General features: G+C 37.9%; 1 protein-coding gene across 2 annotated transcripts in view; it reads left to right on the top strand.

Annotated features, from left to right (window-relative positions):
* The window catches only part of plxna1a (plexin A1a), a 206,589-nt gene that overhangs the window by 108,376 nt on the left and 75,326 nt on the right, over nucleotides 1-22,887 (top strand). For both annotated transcript variants that reach the window (XM_079848220.1, XM_079848221.1), the window contains exons 5-9: nucleotides 3,995-4,095; nucleotides 5,015-5,138; nucleotides 6,482-6,635; nucleotides 6,718-6,817; nucleotides 13,566-13,680. In XM_079848220.1, coding sequence (XP_079704346.1) covers nucleotides 3,995-4,095; nucleotides 5,015-5,138; nucleotides 6,482-6,635; nucleotides 6,718-6,817; nucleotides 13,566-13,680 — 594 coding nt within the window. The remainder of the gene's footprint in view (nucleotides 1-3,994; nucleotides 4,096-5,014; nucleotides 5,139-6,481; nucleotides 6,636-6,717; nucleotides 6,818-13,565; nucleotides 13,681-22,887) is intronic.

The raw sequence follows: 22,887 nt of genomic DNA on the forward strand, positions 1-22,887 counted from the left end.
ATATTACTAAGGTTTCAGTTGATTTATAGTCACAGGTGTGAATGTTTTGACAGTTTTGGCTTTACAGATGTACTATAATTTCAAATTTGGTGTTACAGGTGTGTCCCGTCAGTTATATGACCGCAGATGTTGCGTCCCAGGATGCTGTTTATCATTGAAACAGTGTTGGGACTCTAATGGTGACCATATCACCCTGACCCAGATTAACGATGGACATTTACCCCTCAGGGCTTTCATCGGTTTGATGGCGATACATAATTTATGTCTGGTGTGGGAGATATTCTTTAAGAAATGGAACCTATATTAGCAGAGCTTCACCTTTGCAGCTTGGCTTAATGTGGATCTGGAGTAACAAGGACTCTCACCGTGTACCGAGAAACAACCTGCAAATGGTTTTGGCCGCATAGAATCTCTCTCTTCTCTCATTCTCTTTCTTTTTTCCCCCATTCATCCTCTCCCTCTGGGCTGTGTCTGGCTTCCTGGCCATGATCTATGGTTTCATCTGCCATTTCTTCTTTTGTGCAAGGCCAAATTGAAGATAGATGAACAGGGAGGGCTAAAAACGGGGGCGTTAAAAGAAAGAAAAGGCCTCCTAGTCTAGAAAGTTTGCTCTTTCTAAATTAGTGTCATTTTAAGGGGGGGGGGGATGGGCAAAAGATTGACCTATTCATTTGGACTGCGTGTTCATGGAAAATGTGCACTTGCTCTCTGAGGTGTGTGTGTGTTTTGGGGATGAAAAAATAAGCCATCGATCATCACAGCCTCCTTTAGAGCATGACCAATTTTTGGCCCAAATTGCACAGATGGCGCAATTACATGCGGTGGGTTCGTCCAAACCTCACACAGAATAAAGAAAACACACCATCCTCAATTACATCTGCACGGCGTTCGAATTCTGACAGGGACCGGGAACGAGGCATGAGGAATTGCCAACGTGTCAGCGATCGGTAGTTGCACTCTTCACGCCATTATTATTTTTTTTTTAGTTAAACCTTTTGTTTTATATATTTTAATATTTTAAAGGTGCTTTTTAAAGACGTTACTTCTTGTTGACGTTCGAATTGTTGTCAAACAAAACGGAGGCTAGCTAGACCCTCCCTCCTCCCCTGCCTTCCGACATAAAGGAAAGTCAAAGTAGTCACTACAAACAAAGTTGAGTTTTACTGATACTTCATTCAATGTGTAATGTCGCCAAGTTAGATAAATGCTTTTATATATTGCAGAACAGAATGCAGAAAAAGAGAAACATTATCTTAAAATCGTTTCGCCACCTGAGGTTATAACTATAGCTCCCATACAAGGACGCAATAATAGCACGTTAGCTTTGCGTTTCCCAGTGAGCATAAACAACGGCGTAAACTAATTTAGTCAAAGTTGTCAATAGCCTATAAATGAACATTCAAATTCATAACAAACAGTGGGTGAAAACAATCATTCACAAAAATTGTCGCCCTAATGTGAATTTGCTTGATCATTTACAATAGAGATTGATCGCTAGCTGCTAGAAACATATATGTTGTATTCACCAAAGATAACGCTGTCTGCATAGTTCTAGCTAATTACATCCTTGTGTTGGTTTGGCGAACATGAACGTCAATTTAGAAAGAAAAATGGATTTACCCACCAGTTCTGCAAAAACAGCGCAACTGAATGTCGGATTGGAATCCCTTCTGCCGGCGGAGTTCTCGCCACTTTTCGAAGATTTTTCCGATGTAAATTCAGGACTTCGCGCGTTTCTTATCCTTGTCCCTCTTCTTTGCAATTTGTTCATCGGAACGTCGTCTCTTTTGTCGTATGTCGGCCATAATTCAAACTTCCCTCTTCATGCTTCTCTCTCCTCCACACACTTCATGTGTACGTGCACTAACCCCCCAGACCCCACCCTCAAATCCTTCTTGTCGGTGATTGGCTGGAACACTGTTTATTATGTTTCGTGGTGCGGGTGAGCCCAGTTTGTTTTTGTTGCCGTTTGTGGAGCCTGTGGTGTCTACAGAGACCGCGTTTTTTTACAGTGTGTTCAGGGGACAGGCAGCTAGCGGATAGTGAGGAGATGTTTGCTGTGTGTGACAAAAAATGTTTTGGCCTAAAAAAGGCGTGACATCACTTAGAGCACCTTTAATTTCTATACTGTTATATTTATTTTATATTCCATCAAACTTTAATTTAGTTTTATTTTCTTCTTTTTACATTATTTTATATTTAGTAAAATGTTTTGTTATATATTATGCAATTTAGTAGTTCAATATTTTTATATTATTTTATATTTATTTAACACTTTATTTTATATTTATTATATTAATTATATATTTCTATTTCAATATTTTATATATATATATTTTTTTTGGTTTATTTTGACTTTATTTTATTGAAAAACAAACATATTATGTCATGGCAATAATTCAACTGTCTTTTATTTTGTAGCTGTTTTTTATTTTGTTGCACTCTTATGAGGGGTCCAGGCTCATTTCAGACCCGCTGAGTTCGAACACAGCTGAATGTTGCTACGCTCTCTGATTGAGATAATTTTCCATTGTGACCCAAATGCCTCGTGCCTCATTTTGCAGATGTTATTTATATTTAATACACCCCTTGCTTCTCCTCCTCCTCCTCTTGTAGAGAGATGAATGGTTTCTCTTTCAGCCGTTTAAATAGAGAGGGATGAGAGCTCTCTCTCTCTCTTTCGTATGAATGGCTGCTGTATAATAGTCTCCAGCCCTGACGTTTAAACAAAGAGCAGAGGTAGGACACAATACTCAACTCTCCGATTGGAAAATCGGCTTAATTGAAATGTTCCAGACGCCGAACACTCCCTACCACAAAGAACTGCAATCTCTCATTCTTTTATGGCAGGCCCAAAAAACCCAGAACCACAACACTTTGTATTTGATATGTCAAACTGTTGCATTAGTACGCCATTGTCTGCCATTTTCTTTGTCTTTTTTTCTCCTTTAATCCTTTTGTCCTTCCGTATTAGGCCTACAACCTCATAAATCACAACGTAAACACGGTATCTTGCACTTAAAATACTCTCACAACTTTGTCCACCACTTTGGACTTTATTTGAGCTTGTTGCAAGCATCCTGTGATGCCTATATAAATAAAAATGCTGTCTAGGTAGGGAGCTGTCTAGATTTGGAATGGAGCCAGTCTCCTGTGAGCCGATCGATTGCCAGTCAGACATTATGATGGCTGAATGAAACTATTTGAAAGTAGACATGTGTAGGTGGCTCTCAATATTTCTCAGCGAGTTTCATCAAGCTGTTCTCTATGTTGGACGTTTGTAATATGCAAGATGTCTGTGTGAATGAGTAAGTGTGTGTTTGTTGAACTGCTGACAGTGATGGTGAATGTGGCAACCTCTGTTTTGGGCTGCAGTGCTCAGATTTCACAAAGCACTCTGAAAGCATCAAGCAGGTTGATCATTAGATTTTTCCATCTGTCTGTCTTGCCATAGCAATGCTGTAATTGTGGGTTCGATCCAGCATGAACATGATAAAATGTATAGCCTACCTTGAATTCAAAGTAAGCCACTTTGATAAAAGCGTCTGCCAAAAACAAAAGTAGTTTCCTACAACCAAAACTAAACTGCATCTATAAATGTGCACTAATATACGGACGAAAACTCAACTTTATTTGCTCTAGATGCTAATGCTATTTGCTTCATTGCTCTTTCTTTTTTTTTATACTGTTTTTAAAAATGGGGGATGGAATTTGTCAAAGAATTTCTGTGGTATATAACATTATGCAACAAATGCTGTCAAATGAGCTTAGCTTGAACATTTCTCTCAGGACACTTAGAGCTGATTCCAGTCAGACTCTGGCGTTAGCATATAGCTAAGCTAACGGCTCATTACACAGCTAACTGATACTGTGTGGAAAAGTGGATTTTTTTGTTTTGTTAGATGGAACTATTTTCTAACTGAAATAAAAATACATGTTGAAATAAAAACTAGTGATATTTTTAGAATGAATTCCGAGGCTTGTGTGTCTGTAGGTGAGCCGTGTGCCGGTGGAGAGCTGTGAGCAGTACAGCAGCTGTAGCGAGTGTCTGGCTTCTGGTGATCCCCACTGCGGCTGGTGTGTCCTGCACAGTGTGTGAGTATCTTCACCTCCTGACTCCACAGCTGCTTGCACACACATACACGCACGTTTACATGGCTATATGAATGGGGACATACTGTAGACTGTTCTGTTTTAATATTAAGCTAATTGCTTTGTTGACACTATGCTTGACGTCATAAATACATAGATGCCTCATTAGCGGCTGTTTCTATGGGCCTCTATGTGTAAGCGGTCCGCCATATTGGAACGGTCAAAGCCGGAATGTGAACATTTGAGAGCAAGTTAACTGAGCGTCTGCAACCATAGTTTGGCAAATATGAACATCTATATCTGCAATAGACTTCAGGAGATGATTATGCTAAACTAACACAATACAACAAGACGAAGGTCTGCACGACAGCTAACACAACATAAAAAGTTAACATAGTAAAAGTAAAAACATTAAAAATTTAAAACCGGGCAGTTTCAAAACCAGAAGCTGCGCAATGTTGTCACATCATTGATTCTTACTGCGAGTAACGACATGCTGAACGTTCCAAGATGGCGGGTGCACCGACGTGTCTGCCATCTAAGTATACATATCTATTCGTTACGTAACAAGTTTACAATGACAATTTGTCTGTTCATGCTCAAAATGAAATGTAATTTTGTTTGGTTTTGGTTTGGTTTTGTTTGGACAAAAACATGAAATGCTTGATGAATAAACGTATCATGTTATGTCATGGAAATGATTCAGCAATGCCTTTCGGGAGTCTCTGAGGGTCCAGAAATCCTCCAGAACCCCTCATTTTGAACACTACTAAATGTTCCTTCCTCATCACACAACACAGTGTTTACCTTCCGAATCTGTTCAGCTTTCTAATAAAGTATGCGCTTGATCTCCCTGGTTGATTATTCTTAGAAATCGATAGTAATGGCGTTGTCCCTCCTGCTGAGTAATATTTGTGTTTAGATGTTCACGTAAGGACCGCTGTGAGAGAGCTGATGAGCCCCAACGCTTCGCCTCCAGACTGGAGCAGTGCGTCCGACTCACGGTGCAGCCCAGCAATATTTCAGTCACCATGTCTGAAGTTCAGGTAAGTGTGAGTTTGTTTGTGAATGAAATCTCTTTTGTTGTGATCAGTTTGTTATTTGGATAATTGTAAACCCGTTGGTGGTTTATGTTATGCACATTCAGCTACGTACGTAATATTAATAAGGCTTTTTTTCTTACCTTGTTTGTTTTATTGTCCTTTCACAACATTAAAAAAGACAACAGACACTTTGCTCTTGGTTTTTGCTCACCTAATTAAATCTACGGAAGCTTGTTTCCGCCACAGAATAAAAAATAAAAAAGGTAATTGCACAATTGCGTGTTCTAAAGTCAGAATTGTGAGAGATAAACTCACAATTCCGAGGAAAAAAGTCAGTCTTTTTTTCTTAGAATTGGACTTTTTTTCTCTCGCAATTTCGAGTTTATATCTCGCAATTCTGACTTTTTATCTCAAAATTGCGTAATATAGTCGCAATTGTGTTATAAAGTCAGATTTGCATGATATAAAGTCGCAATTGCGTGTTCTAAAGTCAGAATTGTGAGAGATAAACTTGCAATTCTGACTTTATATCTCGCAATTCTGACTTTATAACACGCACTTGTGACTTTATATCACACAATTCTGACTTTATAACACGCACTTGTGACTTTATATCACACAATTCTGACTTTATAATACGCACTTGTGACTTTATATCACACAATTCTGACTTTATAACTCGCTATTCTGAGAAATAGTCAGAATTGCAAGATTTAAACTCGCAATTGTGAGATAAAAAGTCGCATTTATCTTTTAAAATGTTTTATACTGTGGCGGAAACAAGCTTCCATATAAATCAACCTTTTTAAAAAATATTAAAAAAAATATTTTTATTGATATAGATGATTTAACTTTTCAACCAAAATTAAAAGAAAAAAATATTAAATATTTCAATTTATTTAAAAATTATTTATCAATATGATTGATTTTGTGATAGTGATTGTAGTGATATCTTCACATTTTCACTGGATTACACTTGGAATCTTGATTTTCTCTTTCTCCCCCTTTCTTCTCTTCTAATCCCTATTAACAAGATAAGAAATGAAAGAAACGAAATGCACGAAAAGTAACATTTTGAATCATCTGTCAATAAATGTAAAAAAATAACAGAAATGTTTCAGCAAAGTAAGCTTTCATGTAATGTGGATTTGCATTTTGCGCAGTTAATTGTGATCAGATCTCTGTCTGACTGCACTAGAGACGCATTACGGCTAAAAATATCCAGACAGTAACTGGAAATGAAAGTCCAGGTGTCTTTTGTACAAATGTTCAGTGTTTCTCATGCCAATAAAGCACATTCAAATTGAAATCTGTTCTTGTCTCCTGATCTGTGTTCGGTCCTACAGCTGGTTCTTCAGGCTCAGAACGTCCCCAGTCTGGTTGCTGGCGTCAACTGTTCGTTTGAGGACTACACTGAGACGGAGGGACACATCATGGGGGGACGCATCTACTGCCTGTCCCCCTCCGCACGGGAGATCGCTCCCATCACACGCAACCAGGGTAAGGTGGTAAGGCACACTCTTTTAAAAGCCTCCATCGGCTTGTTAGAAAGCGCTGAAGCTCACTGTTTGTCTGCTGGCAGGTGACAAGCGGGTGGTGAAGCTCTATCTGAAATCCAAGGAGACTGGGAAGAAGTTTGCCAGCGTGGATTTTGTCTTCTACAACTGCAGTGTCCATCAGTCGTAAGTCTCACACGGGAAAGAGAGAAGGCAGCCTCCTGTCGTCTTACTCTCTCCCTCTTTTTTTTCTCTCTGTCGTTCTTTCGTTAAAACTAAGACAAGTTTATTTTTATGGGACCGTGCTGTGTGTGTGTGTGTGTGTGTGTGTGTGTTTACTGCTTCTGAGGGAGAGAGGGATGTAATTTTTGTGTGGTGTTAGCAGTTTTTCGCTGATATCAGGGATGAGATCAGACTTTTAATGTCATTTCATTAACGACTCATGAGCATCCCTGACTTCAGCCGTCCAGCTTTACTGCTCATGAGTTATATTCCCGCAGTTCTTACATCACTCGCTCTCTCTTGCTCCCATTCCTTTGCTGAAATCCAACCTTTCTCTGTTCTCAGATCATTGAAAAATAAAGATGTCCGCAATGTTGAAAAAGGGGGAAAAAAAAAAAGTTCAAAGCTAGTCTGAAATGCATTTGCTTTGGTTTCCTACTTTTCCAAACGTTCATAAAATGTAAACATTCTTATTTTGTTTAATATCTCTTTAAAATGTTTAAAGATATTATTATGATAAATTGTATATCTGTGACAGTTATGTTCAGTTAGTTTGTTTTCATGGACTTTCAGTTTGTTTTTCATCAGTCACATGTGTTCCTTTGTTTGATTTTCCCGCCGGTCATCAGTTTTCATGGACACTCATTTAATCATCAAACCTGTTTGTTATCATTTCATTATCTCTGTGTATTTAGTTCCTCTGTTTTCAGTCTTTGGTTGTCGGTCGATGTTTGCATGTTGTGTGTGTGTTTACCCCATGTTTCACACACGCAATGTTAAACCTTCTGTCTGTTCCTGTGTTTGTTGTAATATAAAAATCACTCCGTATTGGATCCTGTCTACCTCCGTCTTCATCTTGTGACAATATCATGAATATCATAACTTTTTTTGGAATTGTTACATTTGACCACACAAACTAACTTTGCCATGTCTTAAAAAGGTCCTTTATATCATATTTTTAAGAGGCTTACTGACCTTGACATATTGTTATTTCCTGTTTTATGATTTGTAGACAAAAGACTACTTGGTTATGCCACACTAGCTTTTATTTTGCACATGGTTATTATAGTTAACTAAAACTAAAACCATACTTTTGTTGCATGAAATAAAATAAATTGAACTGAAGTCAAATAAAATATTAAAAAACTTCATTTTCTTTTAGTTTAACTTGATGTACTAAAATAGCTAAAACTAAAACTTAAATAAAAACTATTTGAATTAAAAACAATTTAGACATATTAAAAAACTAATAAAAAACACAAATCATGATTACTAAAACTAACTAAAATTAAAATGAAAACTTAAATAAATAAATAAAAACTCAAAATATTAATAAAAACTATAAAAGTATCTCAATGATACTAACATACTAATACTAATTTGGTGTACAAAGGTATTTAAATAATATTTTCAAAATAATAAATAAATAAATATTAAAAAAAAAACAATTTTTACATATTTTTTATTTTATTTTAAAGTATTCCTTAACATATTTTTGAATCAATTAATAATTGCATATTAATTTGATTGAGAACCATTTGATTAAGCCTTTCCATAAAGCATACTGATGGCACTAGCATCGCTTTGTTCTCTTGACCCTATTTTCAGCCTCTCTCTCAGTCCCATGGCTCTTACTGTCTCCTCCTCTTCCTCCTCCTCCTCACATTCCCATCCCTCTCCGGATAGACAACAGGTTGTGCTCCAGGCAGGAGCGACTCCAGATGTTTTGAGCTCCAGTGTCTCTCATCCTCTCCCGCTCTCGTTCATTAAGTCAGGCTGTGTGCCCTTCGCTAGCTCAGCGTGCTTTGCATTAGCATGGCACCGACCCATTAGCAACACAGCCACTTCATCTAAAACTGGACGGGATGAAGTACTCACCTGGTGCTCCACGTGTGTGTGTGTGTAAGTGTGACTAAGGCACACTATTTGGCCCTAGTGATCACTGTATGTGTGTATTGTGTGTGTGTGTGTGTGTGGCAGAGGGGCTCCTGCTTGGCACGGCAAATTACCCTGCTAGCTATTTACATGCAGTGTAACAATATTAGAGTTTAGCATGAGACGGGGGGAGGGAACGGCTTAATCGAGCATGTGAGGGACCCGATGCATTTTTAACAAGAGGAGCACGGAGTGAATAAGGAGGGAAAATCAGAAAAAGACGGATAGATGGTGGCTTTTGTTGAAGCGATAAAGCACTCGCGAGGCTGAAAGGTTAGCTGTAGCTCGTGCATTTTAATATGAAAAGAGCCCATGCATGTGGCACAGGAGACACACACTGTTGAATAGACTGCCCTCTCTCTTTTGCGCGCGCGTGCGTGTGTGTTAGAGCCTCAGGGTTGGCACCATGTAATTCTGATTTCCTGTCTCGTGAGACTCATCATTATCATTGTTTGCTTAGCATTAGACTTGCATATTTCGAATATATAATGTGGAGGTTGACACACTAACAGTGTTTTTTTTTTTTTGGTAAATTTGAACACACACACACGCACGCACGCACGCACGCACGCACGCACGCACGCACGCACACACACACACACACACACACACACACACACACACACACACACACACACACACACACCTATATATCTATATCTATAGATGTCTATCTATCTATCTATTATATATATATATATGTCAAGTCAAGTCATCTTCATTTATATAGCGCTTTTAACAACGTAGATTGCTTCAAAGCAGCTTCACAGAGATAAGCGTATAATTTAAGGTAACAGAGATTGTTTTGGCTTTATAGCAGAGTTAAGTTATTTTCCATCTAAAGTTAGTTTTGATTGATTTGCTTCCGTCGCATATATATATATATATGTATGTATGTATGTATATGTATGTGTATATACTGTATATATATATATATATATATATATATATATATATATATATATATATATATATATAAACATTCTAACACTTTTCTTTCGTTTTTGTATACATTTGAATGCAAACACCTACAGTAATAGATTAACAATAATTCATGTAAACATACCTTTTAATCAATTTATTATATTTTATTGCACCATAATTTTTCAACTTAAATTGTTGCATAATAATAATACTAATTTAATTTTAATTATTTAATTGTGCCATAATATATCTTACATCCATCTATCTATCTATTTATTTATTTATTACATCATTTTTTTTATTATGTTGCAAGAACTTTATTAGGATTGGAAATGGACTTCAAGGGAAAATTTAGAAAGTAAATTTTGGCACAAAATAGTTTGTTGACAATTGAAATAGTCTGAAACAATTGTTTCACAGTACTGGCAGTAAGGAGGATGGCATGAGGCTTTTGAGGTGTGTGTCAGCAGTGATGGGTCGTAACCTAGGCGCCTCTTCAGGAAGTAAGATCTGAATAATACAAGATCAAAGTGTGCCAATGTGACATTCATTAGTGGATGCTTCCCTACGCCTCTCTCTCTTTTCTCCTCTCTCTCACTCTCTCTCTGTTTTGCTCTGCTCTCCTCCCCTCCCTTTCTTTCTTTTTCTGTTCCTTTTTGTCGTTTCATCCTCGTTTTTCTCCTTTTCTCACCCTCGTTTTCTTTTCCACTGCCTTAGAATCTCTCTATTTCTGTGCGTCAGGTTCGGCTGGTCCGTTAATTCAGCGGCTCTTGTGTCTCATGTAGTCAGAGCAGAGTGAGGAGAAAGCTTTATCATGCACCAGCAGCGGACGTGAGCGTAAGCCTTTGAACATTTGGCACAGACAGGGGAAGAGGCGTAGAGAGCACTTCTCGCCTCTTTGTGATGCTCTCGCTGACCGAAGAAGCCTTTTCATGATATGAGAAAAGCACGTCCGTCTGAGGAGAATTCGGGAGCGCTGAGCTACATGGAGTTTGCGGAGTGCGTCTTAAAATACTGAGGAAGTGGCACTCTTGTGTGGACTGTACTTCAACATTTGAGTTGAAGAGCTTGGATGCCCAAGTATTTGTTTTGTAAATTAACTGATTCAGATTTATTCAAAAGTCGTCCAAGTCCCTGTGGATTTCATTTCCTTTTATAACATTCAAAAGTTTGGGATCGGTAATGTTTTTAAATGTTTTTAATAGAAGTCTCTTGCGCTCACCCAGGCTGCATTTATTTAATCAAAAATACAATAATATTGTAAATGTAATATTTTGAAACATTATTGCAATCTAAAATAATTGTTTTCTGTTTGAATATATTTTAATTGTAATTTAAATGTAATTTGTGTATGTGTTGGCTAAGCTAATATGCTGATTTTCTGCTCAAGAAACATTTCTGATTATTATCTACATTGAAAACAGTTGTGTACCATTTTTTTTTCAGGATTCTTTGAATATAAAGATAAAAAGAACAGCATTTAACAGCATTGATAATAATGAAAAATGTGTCTTGAGCAGCAAATCAGCATATTAGAATGATTTCTGAACGATCATGTGACACTGAAGACTGGAGTAATTATGCTGAAAATACAGCTTAGCATCACAGGAATAAATTACATTTTAAAATATATTCAAATAGAAAACAGTTATTTTTAAATTGTAATAATATTTCACAATATTACAGTTTTTACTGTGTTTTGGATCAAATAAATACAGCCTGGGTAAGCATAAGAGACTCTGTTTAATAACATTTAAAAAATCTTATTGACCCCAAAGGCCGTTTATACAGTTTTTTTTTTCATTTCATTTATTTATTTATTCACAAAATACCAAAAGTATAATAATGCAGTCATTGGATCACAATCAAAAATCATCAGTATGTATATATAGATTTTTTTGCCATTGAGTGAAAAAGTGTCTATATATATATATATGACGCAGAAATTACTCACTTCACCTGTACAGTTGTGTAATGGTTTAGAAGTACTGCACAAATCTGTTTCCACCTTTATGTCAAGCTCAGTTCATTCTGAAGTTTATGCCGAATGCGTGATAAGAAACTGCTCCCACGCAACTCTTCTGTTATGACTTTTTGAGACGGGTCTCTAAGACTAGAGTACAGACCAGCGTCCTTGTCCTCCTCTGCCAAACGGCAACAAAATCTTCCTCTGTATCCATAGCAACAAAGCAAACCTACACCTTTGTCTCAGTGCGATGTGTGGAAAGTTGACAGATCAGTGTTGTTTGTGACGTGTCTGGCGTTCTTATTTTCTTCACCTTGAGGTGCCAACTCTGTCAAACGTGGGCTCAGTTGTTAAATGTCTTAAACGAACAAATCATCAGTGTTGTTGATGTAAATGTCACTTTAAACTGTTGAATGTGAAGCTTTGGTCATTTACTTTGTGTGATACCTGAATGAATGGATAGTGTTTGTGTGTTTGCGTCTTATCTTTTGGTTTCTTTTCCTTTGCTGTTTGATGAGAGCGTTAGTTCACTCTATCTTTCCGACACGTCTTTGATCTGTCTCAATCTCTGTCCATCTCACATCACCCGCTCTTTGTCACCTCTGCTTGAAAGATGGAAAGAGAAGACATAAAAGAGGTAGATTTGTTTGAAAAACCATCTTGGTAATAGGGTTTAATGGACGGTTACCAAGGCACGAAACACCTCGGATATGCATTTAAATACGTCATTAACAAACAACTATAGTTGTTCAGTTCAGTTTCGTACACACTGCGTAGGATCTTTGTTCATGATGCTGAAATGATATTAAACAATGTTTATTTATTAGGATTAACCCCTGGAGATGTACCATCTCGTTTTTGAGGGGGTCCTAACATAGAATGTAACACAATCACAACATAATAAAAAAAAAAGAATCATATTCGTACATCAAGTAAAACAGTTGTAAAAAAGGTACAAAGTATTGTTAAAAAACTGGGATAATTAAAATAAATACATTTGAATATAAATTGATGCCAATGAATATGTCTTTAGGGATGACCATTGGAGTGCATCATACATTGCACAGTGATAAGTAAAAAAAGAACATCCCAAAACAAATCTGCAAAGTCTATTATATGCTGTATTAAACGAAGCAAGATCTAATTTTAATGTCGTTTGATAAACATCATCACAATAATCAAGGGTTGGAAATATTAGTTGAGAAACAAGTTTCTTACAAACATTGTATGAAAAACAATTTTGAGATCGATGTAAAATACTTATTCCAAAGTTGACTGTGTTAAACATGATTAATATGTGATTTAAAAGAAATCAAGCCACACGAGATGTAATAATATCAGCTTTATGCAAAGGAGTACTTTACATGATAAAACACAAGAACACGTTTTGGATTTAAGTTTCTGTCTAGAACCCAAAATCATTATAGGATTTCGTTTTATTAAACACTAATTTATTATCCAAAAGTCAATCTTGTAAAATATTAAAATCATACTGAAGGGATTGAGTTTGTAGAGAATCAGCATTATATACATACAGTATATGACAGTATCATCAGCATACCTTTTTGGAAATGAATGGTCGATTATTTACATAAATGGAAAAAAAAGAAGTGGTCCCAGTACTGAGCCTTGAGGCACACCTCTGAATAAATCTGATTTATTCCCATTTTGGACAACACATTGTTTTATATTATGCAAATATGAATTAAACCACAAAACTGCATTATAATTGTGCTAAGTGCCAAATTCCAATGCTGATGAAAGAGAAACATGAGTATGTTGTGTGGAAATGTTATGGTTTAAAACAGAATGCGTATAGTAGAATGAGTAATTTTGCAGTTAATAATTAAATAATAATCTCTTTCTCTTGCTGTCTCCTCTTGATAGGTGTCTCTCCTGTGTGAACGGCTCCTTTCCATGCCACTGGTGCAAATACCGACACATGTGCACCCACAACGCCAACGACTGCTCCTTCCAAGAGGGCCGCGTCAACATGTCTGAGGTCAGTCTTCCTAATACAATGCATACATTTACATGCAACGCCCTTTCAGTGCACAGCTCCCTTTCATTTCATAGAAAATTGCTTTTCATGTTTGCGACCCATCACCCAAAAAATACAGGGGTGCAGATGCACACATGTCCCATTTGCAAGCGTTGTTCTTTTCGCGCTGGCTTTGTGTAAGCAGCTGTTCTAAGGAGAGCGGCGCTGGATTAATGCACTTATAAACGGCACTGACTGAATGACTATGCAAATTGTATCGTGTTGTACATTTACAAATGCTACATTTGCATAAAAACCAATATCAATCACATCTCTCCCTCCTTTTCTCATGAGCGCTGGAAGTGCGAGAGGCGGCATTACGCGTGTACAGTGGGTTATGATTACTGACACGCACACGCATCAATCCTCCACATGCCCGTTCTCGACTGCCGAAGTCGTCTCAGGGGAGCATTTGTATCTCAAACCGTTTCGAGTCGACCAGGGGGCTTTTCATGCACTCTGCAGCTGTTAAACAGCGCTTTTGCCGTTGAGAGGGGCATTTGGGTCTAATGTACGCAAATGTTTACAATTTTACACACAGCCTTATCGGTGTTCACTCCCAAACACCTTCCTAGTGTGCTGCAGTATCCACATCAATATTAGTTGATCTCGAGGATTACAGCTCAATGCAGAGCCCATGAATTCATTTGTATTGTGCACAAATAGTTTAATTTAAGTCTTATTTTGTACACCTAATATTGCTATTATTATTATTATTATTTTATTCTCATTATGTAATTTACTTATTTGATTAAATTCTTCAAATGTGTGATATGTCTACCTTTATATTGACATTGAGTTAATTCATAGGATGTTTTATAAAAATGTTTTTTTCAGAATTAGGCCTTGAAGGAGCGAGACATTTTTTACATTATATTAATTTTCCTTTTTTATGATTCATGTATCGTTTTCTTTATATTTATGTTGATGTTTGCATGGATTGTGAATAGATTCTACATTAAAGATCATTGCTCATCGCAGTGTGCTGCAAAATGTCTTTAACCCCTTTATCCTTGACTGTATTCGTCATGTGTAATGACCTCGGTAGCTTTATTGATTTTGTAAAATGGTTACTGCATAATACAAGTCATGGACACAATTTTTCATAAAAATGTTATTTTATTAAGCAAATTCATTGCTTAAGTCGCTCTGGTTCAAAGTGTCTGCTAAATGAACAAATGTAAATGTAAATTCATTAAGTATCATCCTTCCTCTAGAAAATTCTTTCTTTGACAGTTAATATTTGTCTAGATATGCTGCTGCATGATTGATTTGGACATTAGCTAGATGTCATTACATCATAACCTGGATTCAGTAGCCTAAACTGCTTCAGTGTGACCATGAAGAAGTTGCCATGGACGTGTGTAAAGACTAATAAACACTGGAAGAGATGCTCTGTCTTGACATAGAGGTTGGTGGTATTTGGTGTTTATTAGGTGGAGGATGAAGGTGAGATAGTGGCAGGGTTTTGTGGGTGAAGGTGTGGAATTGAGGCAGGGAGTGAAGGATTGGTGTTTCACATCTGGTATCTTCAGGTAGCGCCGGTTAATAACTAGTGGTTGAAGTGAGATTTCGGAGATTGCTTTTCATTATGCTCGACAGTGGGGTCTCAAAAGCGAGCGAGGTGCCTACCTAGACAGCATTTCTGGGAATCATAGGGGCATTCTTGTGAGGACTACAAACATAAACATAAGGTTAACACCCATGCTACCTGTAGTCATTCCTCAGTTCTACTTTAGTTTATTTACTGGTCCAATCAATCAATCAATCAATCAATCAATCAATCAATCAATCAATCACCTTAATTAATAATCATCCATCCATCCATCCATCCATCCATCCATCCATCCATCCATCCATCCATCCATCCATCCATCCATCCATCCATCCATCCATCCATCCATCCATCCATCCATCCATCCATCCATCCATCCATCCATCCATCTACAGTTCACACAAATACGGCTGAAAATACAGTTCCCACAATCCCTTTCCACATGTCTTTATCTCTGTCATTATTACTGCTCAGTCTGTGAACAACCATACCTTAAAAAGTAGCCAAACATCCTCTCGGAGACATGAAAGATAAACCGTTCAGCCACCAATCGTAATGAGTCACATTTGCAAATCAAATGTAAATAAATCAACATTCGCCTGACAGCGGATAAACAGTGGGACACATTAAATCTGACCAGGTGGAAAATTGCTTCAGTAAGCTCCACTTGAGGAATTCACAAGGAGAAATAAACAAACATATATATATATAAACAAACAAACACACAAATAGCACCGCCAACACACTCGTTCCAGCATTCGTTATTTGTGAACCCAGCTGTCGACCAGTAGCTCATTTAGTCACACTTGGACAGCGGTTTTACCCTTTGCTAGTGCCAAAAGTGCATTTCACAGACCCGCACAGAAGGTCGTGCTGAGCTGCGTTTCAGCATCATTTTTGGAATAATGGTGGGGTGGGTGTACACCACGCTGTTCTCTGTTTCCAGCCTATATAGCATTTGTTCTCACGCTGACATGCTCATAGTGTACCAACACTGATTGTCCGTAAATGGACCAGAGAGACTGAAAGAAAGCTGCTGACCAACCTTGGGAACTCAACATTGCCGTAGTATCTTTTGGTTTTCTCCTGCGTCTCTTTTTATCCAACCCTATTGAGACAGAGCCGCCCAGTCCATAAGCGTAATGAATGGAGTTTGTTTTAAGGATGATGAAACTGGTGTTACGGCTGCGTTCTCTCCCTCATTTGAGACTCATTAGTGTGCGTCTCCGATGAGACAAATGGGGGTTTTGATAAATAAGTCATGGGGTGGTATATCACCAAGGAACTCCTCGATGCTCCCGCGGGAGCTGTGTGATTCAGTAATGCTCTGCCTTGTGTTTGCTCTTATAAACAAAGACATGTCACCCATGATAATAGCAGGAATAGCAGAGGATTGTGGGGGTGTTTGTCATCAGCCCGGGTGCATATGTGATTTTAACACTTGTATATACAGTGGCTCTCATAATTCATACAGAGCTGTTAGCATTAAAAGCTTTCTGCTTAAAGCTATTGTACCTACATTGCTTTTTGGTGATAAAATAACTCTGCAAATATTTTATTCTTAGTGTTTCAAAAGCTTTTCTGGGTGGTGTGAGTACATAAGACTGTAATATAGTTGTCTGCAGGATGATAATTCAAAGAAAGCCTACACAGACACCAAAAACAAAGGAGTTTTTTTGTCTCCATGAAAGAAAGGTATATTCTCAGGCTTTTACAGCCTCTGTTCTAATCAGTATAACTAATATACTGCTGCCAAATAGGGAAACTGCACAGCTGAGCCTGATCAGAGAATTTTTTATCAGGACTTCCGTCGTGTTTATACTTTCTTCCTTTTCGCTTTGAGGGACTTAATTAAAAATGAGAATACATTTAGATTTCACTTCAGTTTGTCACGAGAGCCCATAATTACCCTTTTAGATCATTCATAATGTCTGTGATTGGTTCATAAAGCTTGAAAGGGATTTCAAACTGTTAAAACAAAAGAAACTGTGTCTGAACAGTGTACACTGAAAAGTTATTTCTTTGTGAAAGTTTGTAAAAGTAAGTGGTTGACTAAAAACATTTTACCCCATTTCTATATTTCTAATACTGTATATTCATGCAAAATAAGTATTTCAAGAAAATGAAGGCTATTTCAGTACAATTAAGATTTTGGCATTATTTCCATGACAATTATGCACATTATCATCATATTACTGTAATGCAAAAAATAAACAACCCCATTCTCATTATTGTAACACAAAATAATGATATTTATGCAGATTTATGCTGGTTAACATTAATGAGAATCTAATCAAAATCACCATTAATGAGAAATAAATTTAGGGATAAATGCGACTAATTGTCATAAAAATATCCGTAGAATAAATAACAGTCCTTAAATAAGCTTTATTTTTTATGAACAATATACTTTATTTTACTGTGTGTGTGTATATGTGGTATATAGGTGTGTATGTGTATATATAGGCTATATGTATATGTGACCTGGAGATGTCGTATCTCTCAGTCTAAATTTTCTACATTTCTAAACATAGTGCCATGTTCCATTTTGCAGCATGTTAGTATTCCATTATGTAGGACGTGGTGCTTTTGTGCCAAATCTTATTTTAACCTTCAGTCTGTATGCCTGTATGTCTTTTATAGAACTTGAATAATTTAAATAAAACATACAAACATCGTATTCATAAATGACCTTTTTCCAGTGCCAGCCATATATTCCATACCCACCTTTGGCTCTAAACTGAATTGCACTTGTTCGATCTGGCCTTTGTTTCTTATTGCATGTGGAGAGCAGCATCCACTTCTAGCATCCAAATTCCATCCAGCTCTGATTTACCGTCTGTCCCGTTTGGCTGTCAGGTGTTTCTTCATCCTTCGCTCTCTCTCTCACTTGCTCTCTCACTCAAATCTCTGCCCAGCTCCCTCAAATACTCTGCAAATTCCCGTCTCCCGTGCCTCTGATCCCAGGCACTGGCGCTGACAGCACTGCACTACAAACAGCCGAGGACGGAGCTTTGAGAAGCCAGTCTCTGGATCAGTATTCCAGTGGCCGTGCCAAGAGCGCATGCCTCACCTCGTGTCATTTCAGTTCCCTGAGCTACTCCATATCAAATGCCACCTTCATCCTACCCAACGCCTCATCCTCCCGGGATAACAACGATGAGGGTTCACTGTAATTAATCAATTAATCAGAAAGGCAATTAGCAGAAACGGGGACCCTGCCATGCACCCTCACCTTTGTTGTTTGATGCCGGTCCATCCCGCTGTGTTGCAAGTAGAGCTCAAAGCACCGCGGTTCCCGTTCTCTCTGGCACTGGGCCTCTCGGAGGGATCTAAGGCTGCCACTGATCTGTGGCTTTAATTATTCAAAGTGTATTAAATCTTAATTTCCAGATGCCTCAGCGTCTGTCTGCCTAATGGAGACCGAAGATGAATTTTACATTCAGGAGTCAAGGAGATGGCGCTAGCACTCGCAAAGTCTTGGGTGGTGCCCAAGGATACGGGGCCAGGACCAGGTTTCTCATGCTGTTCTAACTCAGTCCAGTCCTACTGGGTTCTTAAAGGATTTTTTACTGTATTATTTGACTGTATTTTCTCAGACTATAAAACCCTTTTGAGGATAGAAGACGAGGTTTCAGGGAATTGTTGTGTTGTCATGTCTCAGAGACGCTGTTTGTTTGGATGCGAAAGCAAAACTGATTTTGCTTTCAGAGGTTAAGAGTTATTTATAAAGGTGTTCCTGTGCAGTGCAACCAAAAGGTTTGCTTGTGCACAGCGCATTTTACGCAGGACAGCTTCCTGAACCGGGGAGTGACAATGCCGGCTCTGTACAAAGACTACTTTCCACCGTGAAACTATCTTTTCCAGTTGTGCTGGCAAAGTTGGTTCCGATCGATCGGCTTGATCATCTGCATTTTCAGAATCCGACTTGAACTGACACGGGAAAACCGACAACATTATTATTAAAAGGATACTTCACCGTTTTTTCATATTAAACTATGTTATTCCCTTAACTAAGACGAGTTGATACATACCTCTCTCGTCTCAGTGCGTGCACTCAATCGCTCTGGTGCGCGGCGACACTTTGATAGCACTTAGCTTAGCCCAGTTCATTCATTAGGGACCAAACAGAGATGAAGTTAGAAGCGACCAAACACCTCCACGTTTTCCCTATTTAAATACAGTTACACGAGTAGTTACACAACCAATTATGGTGACACAAAATAAAACGTGGCGCTTTTCTAAGCGGGTAAAAAGGATAACTATAATGTATGGCGGAATAGCACTTGGGAGCACTTCGACTCGGTGCAGTAAAAAGTCACTCCTGAAAAATCCTCTCCCCCTCTCCCTCTCACTTCTGTCATTAGAACCAACGTGACTTTTTACTGCGCCGAGTCGAAATGCTCCCAAGTGCTATTCCGACTTGGTCGTGTAACTGTATTTAAATAGGGAAAACGTGGAGGTGTTTGGTCGCTTCTAACTTCATCTCTGTTTGGGTCCTAATGAATGAACTGGGCTAAGCTAAGTGCTATCAAAGTGTCGCCGCACGCCAGAGCGATTGAGTGCACGCACAAAGACGAGAGAGATATGTATCAACTCGTCTTAGTTAAGGGAATAACATAGTTTAATATTAAAAAACGGTGAAGTATCCCTTTAACTGTGTGTTACGCTTTAGAAGCCTTGGAAGCTGAAGCTTGCGGTTATGCTAAGGGACGTTTCATTTCCGACACGCGCTTGAGGTGTTTGGCCAATCACAATTCACTGGGTCTGCTGGCCAATCAGAGCACTCTGAGCTTTTCGAAAGGAGGGGCTTTGTAGAATTTAGCATGTTTCAGACAGACTGGGTATAGAGGTGCTGCAATAGTGGACAGTATGTGAAAGATGTGTTTTTACATATTAACCTATTCTATTACACCAATAAACCAAATATTAGCCAAATAATATTCTATTAGCCAAATCATCTCAGATAAGTTGCGTCTTTACATTAATTGTCTTTTTCAATTAGTAATAGCAATTAGCCACTAGGATGGGTCACAGGGGTCAACTTGTTTACTAGTCATCCAACAACCAACCTTATAGATTTTTGCTGATAATTTACTGATATTTTTTGTTAATTTTCACGTTTTTTTTAGTGATGCCGTTTATAGTTTGCTGAAAGTATGTTGTGCTTTAGCTGTTAGCATGCTTGCATTGCAAAAACATGTAAGAGATGGACCTCCATGTCATCTCTTGCTCTGTGTTTTTTTTTTTTAGCATAACCACAAGCATTACGATTTCAAGGCAGCATGCCAAGTTTAATATTTTCCTAAAAATAGCAAAGAAAAGCAATCAGTCCAAAGCAGGTGAACCCAAATCTAGCCTATTCCTTTAGACTGATTAATATTTCAAAACACCCACTGACTGACTAGTCAATTTTAAAATCGACGTTTCCCTAGTCGCCATTTGGGAATTTCTAATATAAAGTGTATCACTATGAGTAACAGGTCTCCAGTTTTAGTTTGAATTATGCCACATCTTGCTAAGTTTTGAGTGGCGCTCTATTTTCCAGCCCCATGTGGGCGGACACTCTAAAGCCCTTTTAGACTTCAAAGTCCCTTTCATTCGACAACAGGCTCCTCTTAGAGTGGATGGATCCATGAGTTGTTTCCCCCTCACCGTTTGGCCCTTACTAGTCAACGAGCTCCAGACTGCCTAATTAGATGACAGCCTAGTTCCTCATCTGTTACCCTGAAAAGACTTGCCAAAATATGTAATTAAAATGCTACTAGGATTTAAAGATTTTTTGGTGATGCTGCCCTTAAATTGTTGATAGTAATTGGTTAGACATAATAACAGGCTTTAGCAGCTCAGTCAATAGTGATACTGCATAAACTACCGGATAAAGCAGTGCTGTTGTTTCTGCTATCCTAACCGTAATGAACCTCAGAACTAAACTTTTAGGATGGCAAGAACAATAGCACCACTTTAGTCGGCTCTTAACGAAATGCATGTACTATTTAAAATGTCTTAATTTGGAGGCTTTTCTTATCAAATATTGAGATATGTTTGATTAATTTAATTAATTATTCAAAACATTAAGAGATGGTACTCCAAGAATACTATGGTGGTACCATGTCTAAAAAAACATAATAATATCATAGTGCTTTTTTAGTATGTTTGTGCTGCACTTACAAAGAAGTAGGGGTGTGCCGGTTTCAGAATTGGTGATGACGGTTATGACGTGAGTCAAATGTGACGGTTCGTAACATAACCGTCGTCGGGGGGGTTTGCGACGTTTGTGACGTTCGTCTGTTATAGGATAACTTAGTTTGAATAAAATTAATATTTGTGTAGTGTTCAATGTTGTTATCAATAGAGATACGCGGATGGGGTATTAGTTCATCTCCAACCGCATCACATAACTCATCATCCGCACCAACGTTTTTTGACCAGATTTCAAAGCCGCACCCGCCCGCCATCCGCTGATTGTTTTGCGGCCTATGGACGATGCAATGCTCTGCTGATGCGAGCCGCAAGAAAGCCCTTGTCTGTTCTAGAAAGGATGCAGCAAAGATATTTAATGCTAATGTATGAGGCATAGGCCTACGCTGAGTTTCATTCATTTACGATGAGATGCGCTCTAGTTCAATTTCACAATGCAATGCAAGTGAACGCGGCGCATCGGAGCCTCAATGTCACGGTTATTATATTTGCTTTTTATTTATTAAATACATGCAATTGGTTGATGAAACATTTATTAAAATTAAGATACAATTTGTACAAAACGAAATTCGCTTTAAAGAAATGCTTTCTACAAAGCAAAACTTAATGAAGTGGTAAAAATCATGTCTGACGATTTACAAAACAAAACTTCATTAAGTGGTAAAAACCATGTCTCCCGATTGCAAATGTTCATTGCTAATGTTTATTATTGCAAATGTTTTTTATTTGTTTAATAAATCTCATAATGATGGCACATCACTATATCATAGCTTTTATTTCTATCTCAAATGATTGGCGGTCGGTCAAGGGGTACTTGGCAAAGAATCAAATACAGTTGGAAACAACGTAGACCATTAATAACACAGACTGTTAACAATTGTTTTTAATTAGTATTTAAACATTCTCTATGATAAAAAATGTTTGTAAAAAATATTTTAATAACACGGTTTTGGCTGTTATAGAGTTGTAATGACGGTGTTCAACTATAACCGTCGGTCTCACGGTTATATGCTAACCGTCACACCCCTACAAAGAAGTACTGAGTGATTCTCATATTCACATACCATGGTATATTTACCAGGTTACCTCTAGATATTTCATAGAATACCATAGTATTACCAGGGTTCTTTTTTCTTTTTTCTTTTTTTGTATGTGTAGAACATTGGTCTTTAATGTTTCAACCACAAAATGTGTTCCTATGCGATTTTAAATCAATTTCCAACTCTGAAGCGAGGGAATGTGAATGGTCCACAGAAGTGGGCTGTGTTTGCAGTGTGGGCTTTGCTTAACGCTCCATGAGCAGCATCTCTGCATCGCCCCACAGGTTCTTTCAGACTGAGAGAGAGAGAGAGAAGTAGAGAATGTGAGAGAACGAGGAAGAAAAGAGCAGCAGATATCATGTTTTGCTTGCA

Source organism: Squalius cephalus (assembly GCF_949319135.1).
Source record: "Squalius cephalus genome assembly, chromosome: 18".
Lineage (NCBI taxonomy): Eukaryota > Metazoa > Chordata > Actinopteri > Cypriniformes > Leuciscidae > Squalius > Squalius cephalus.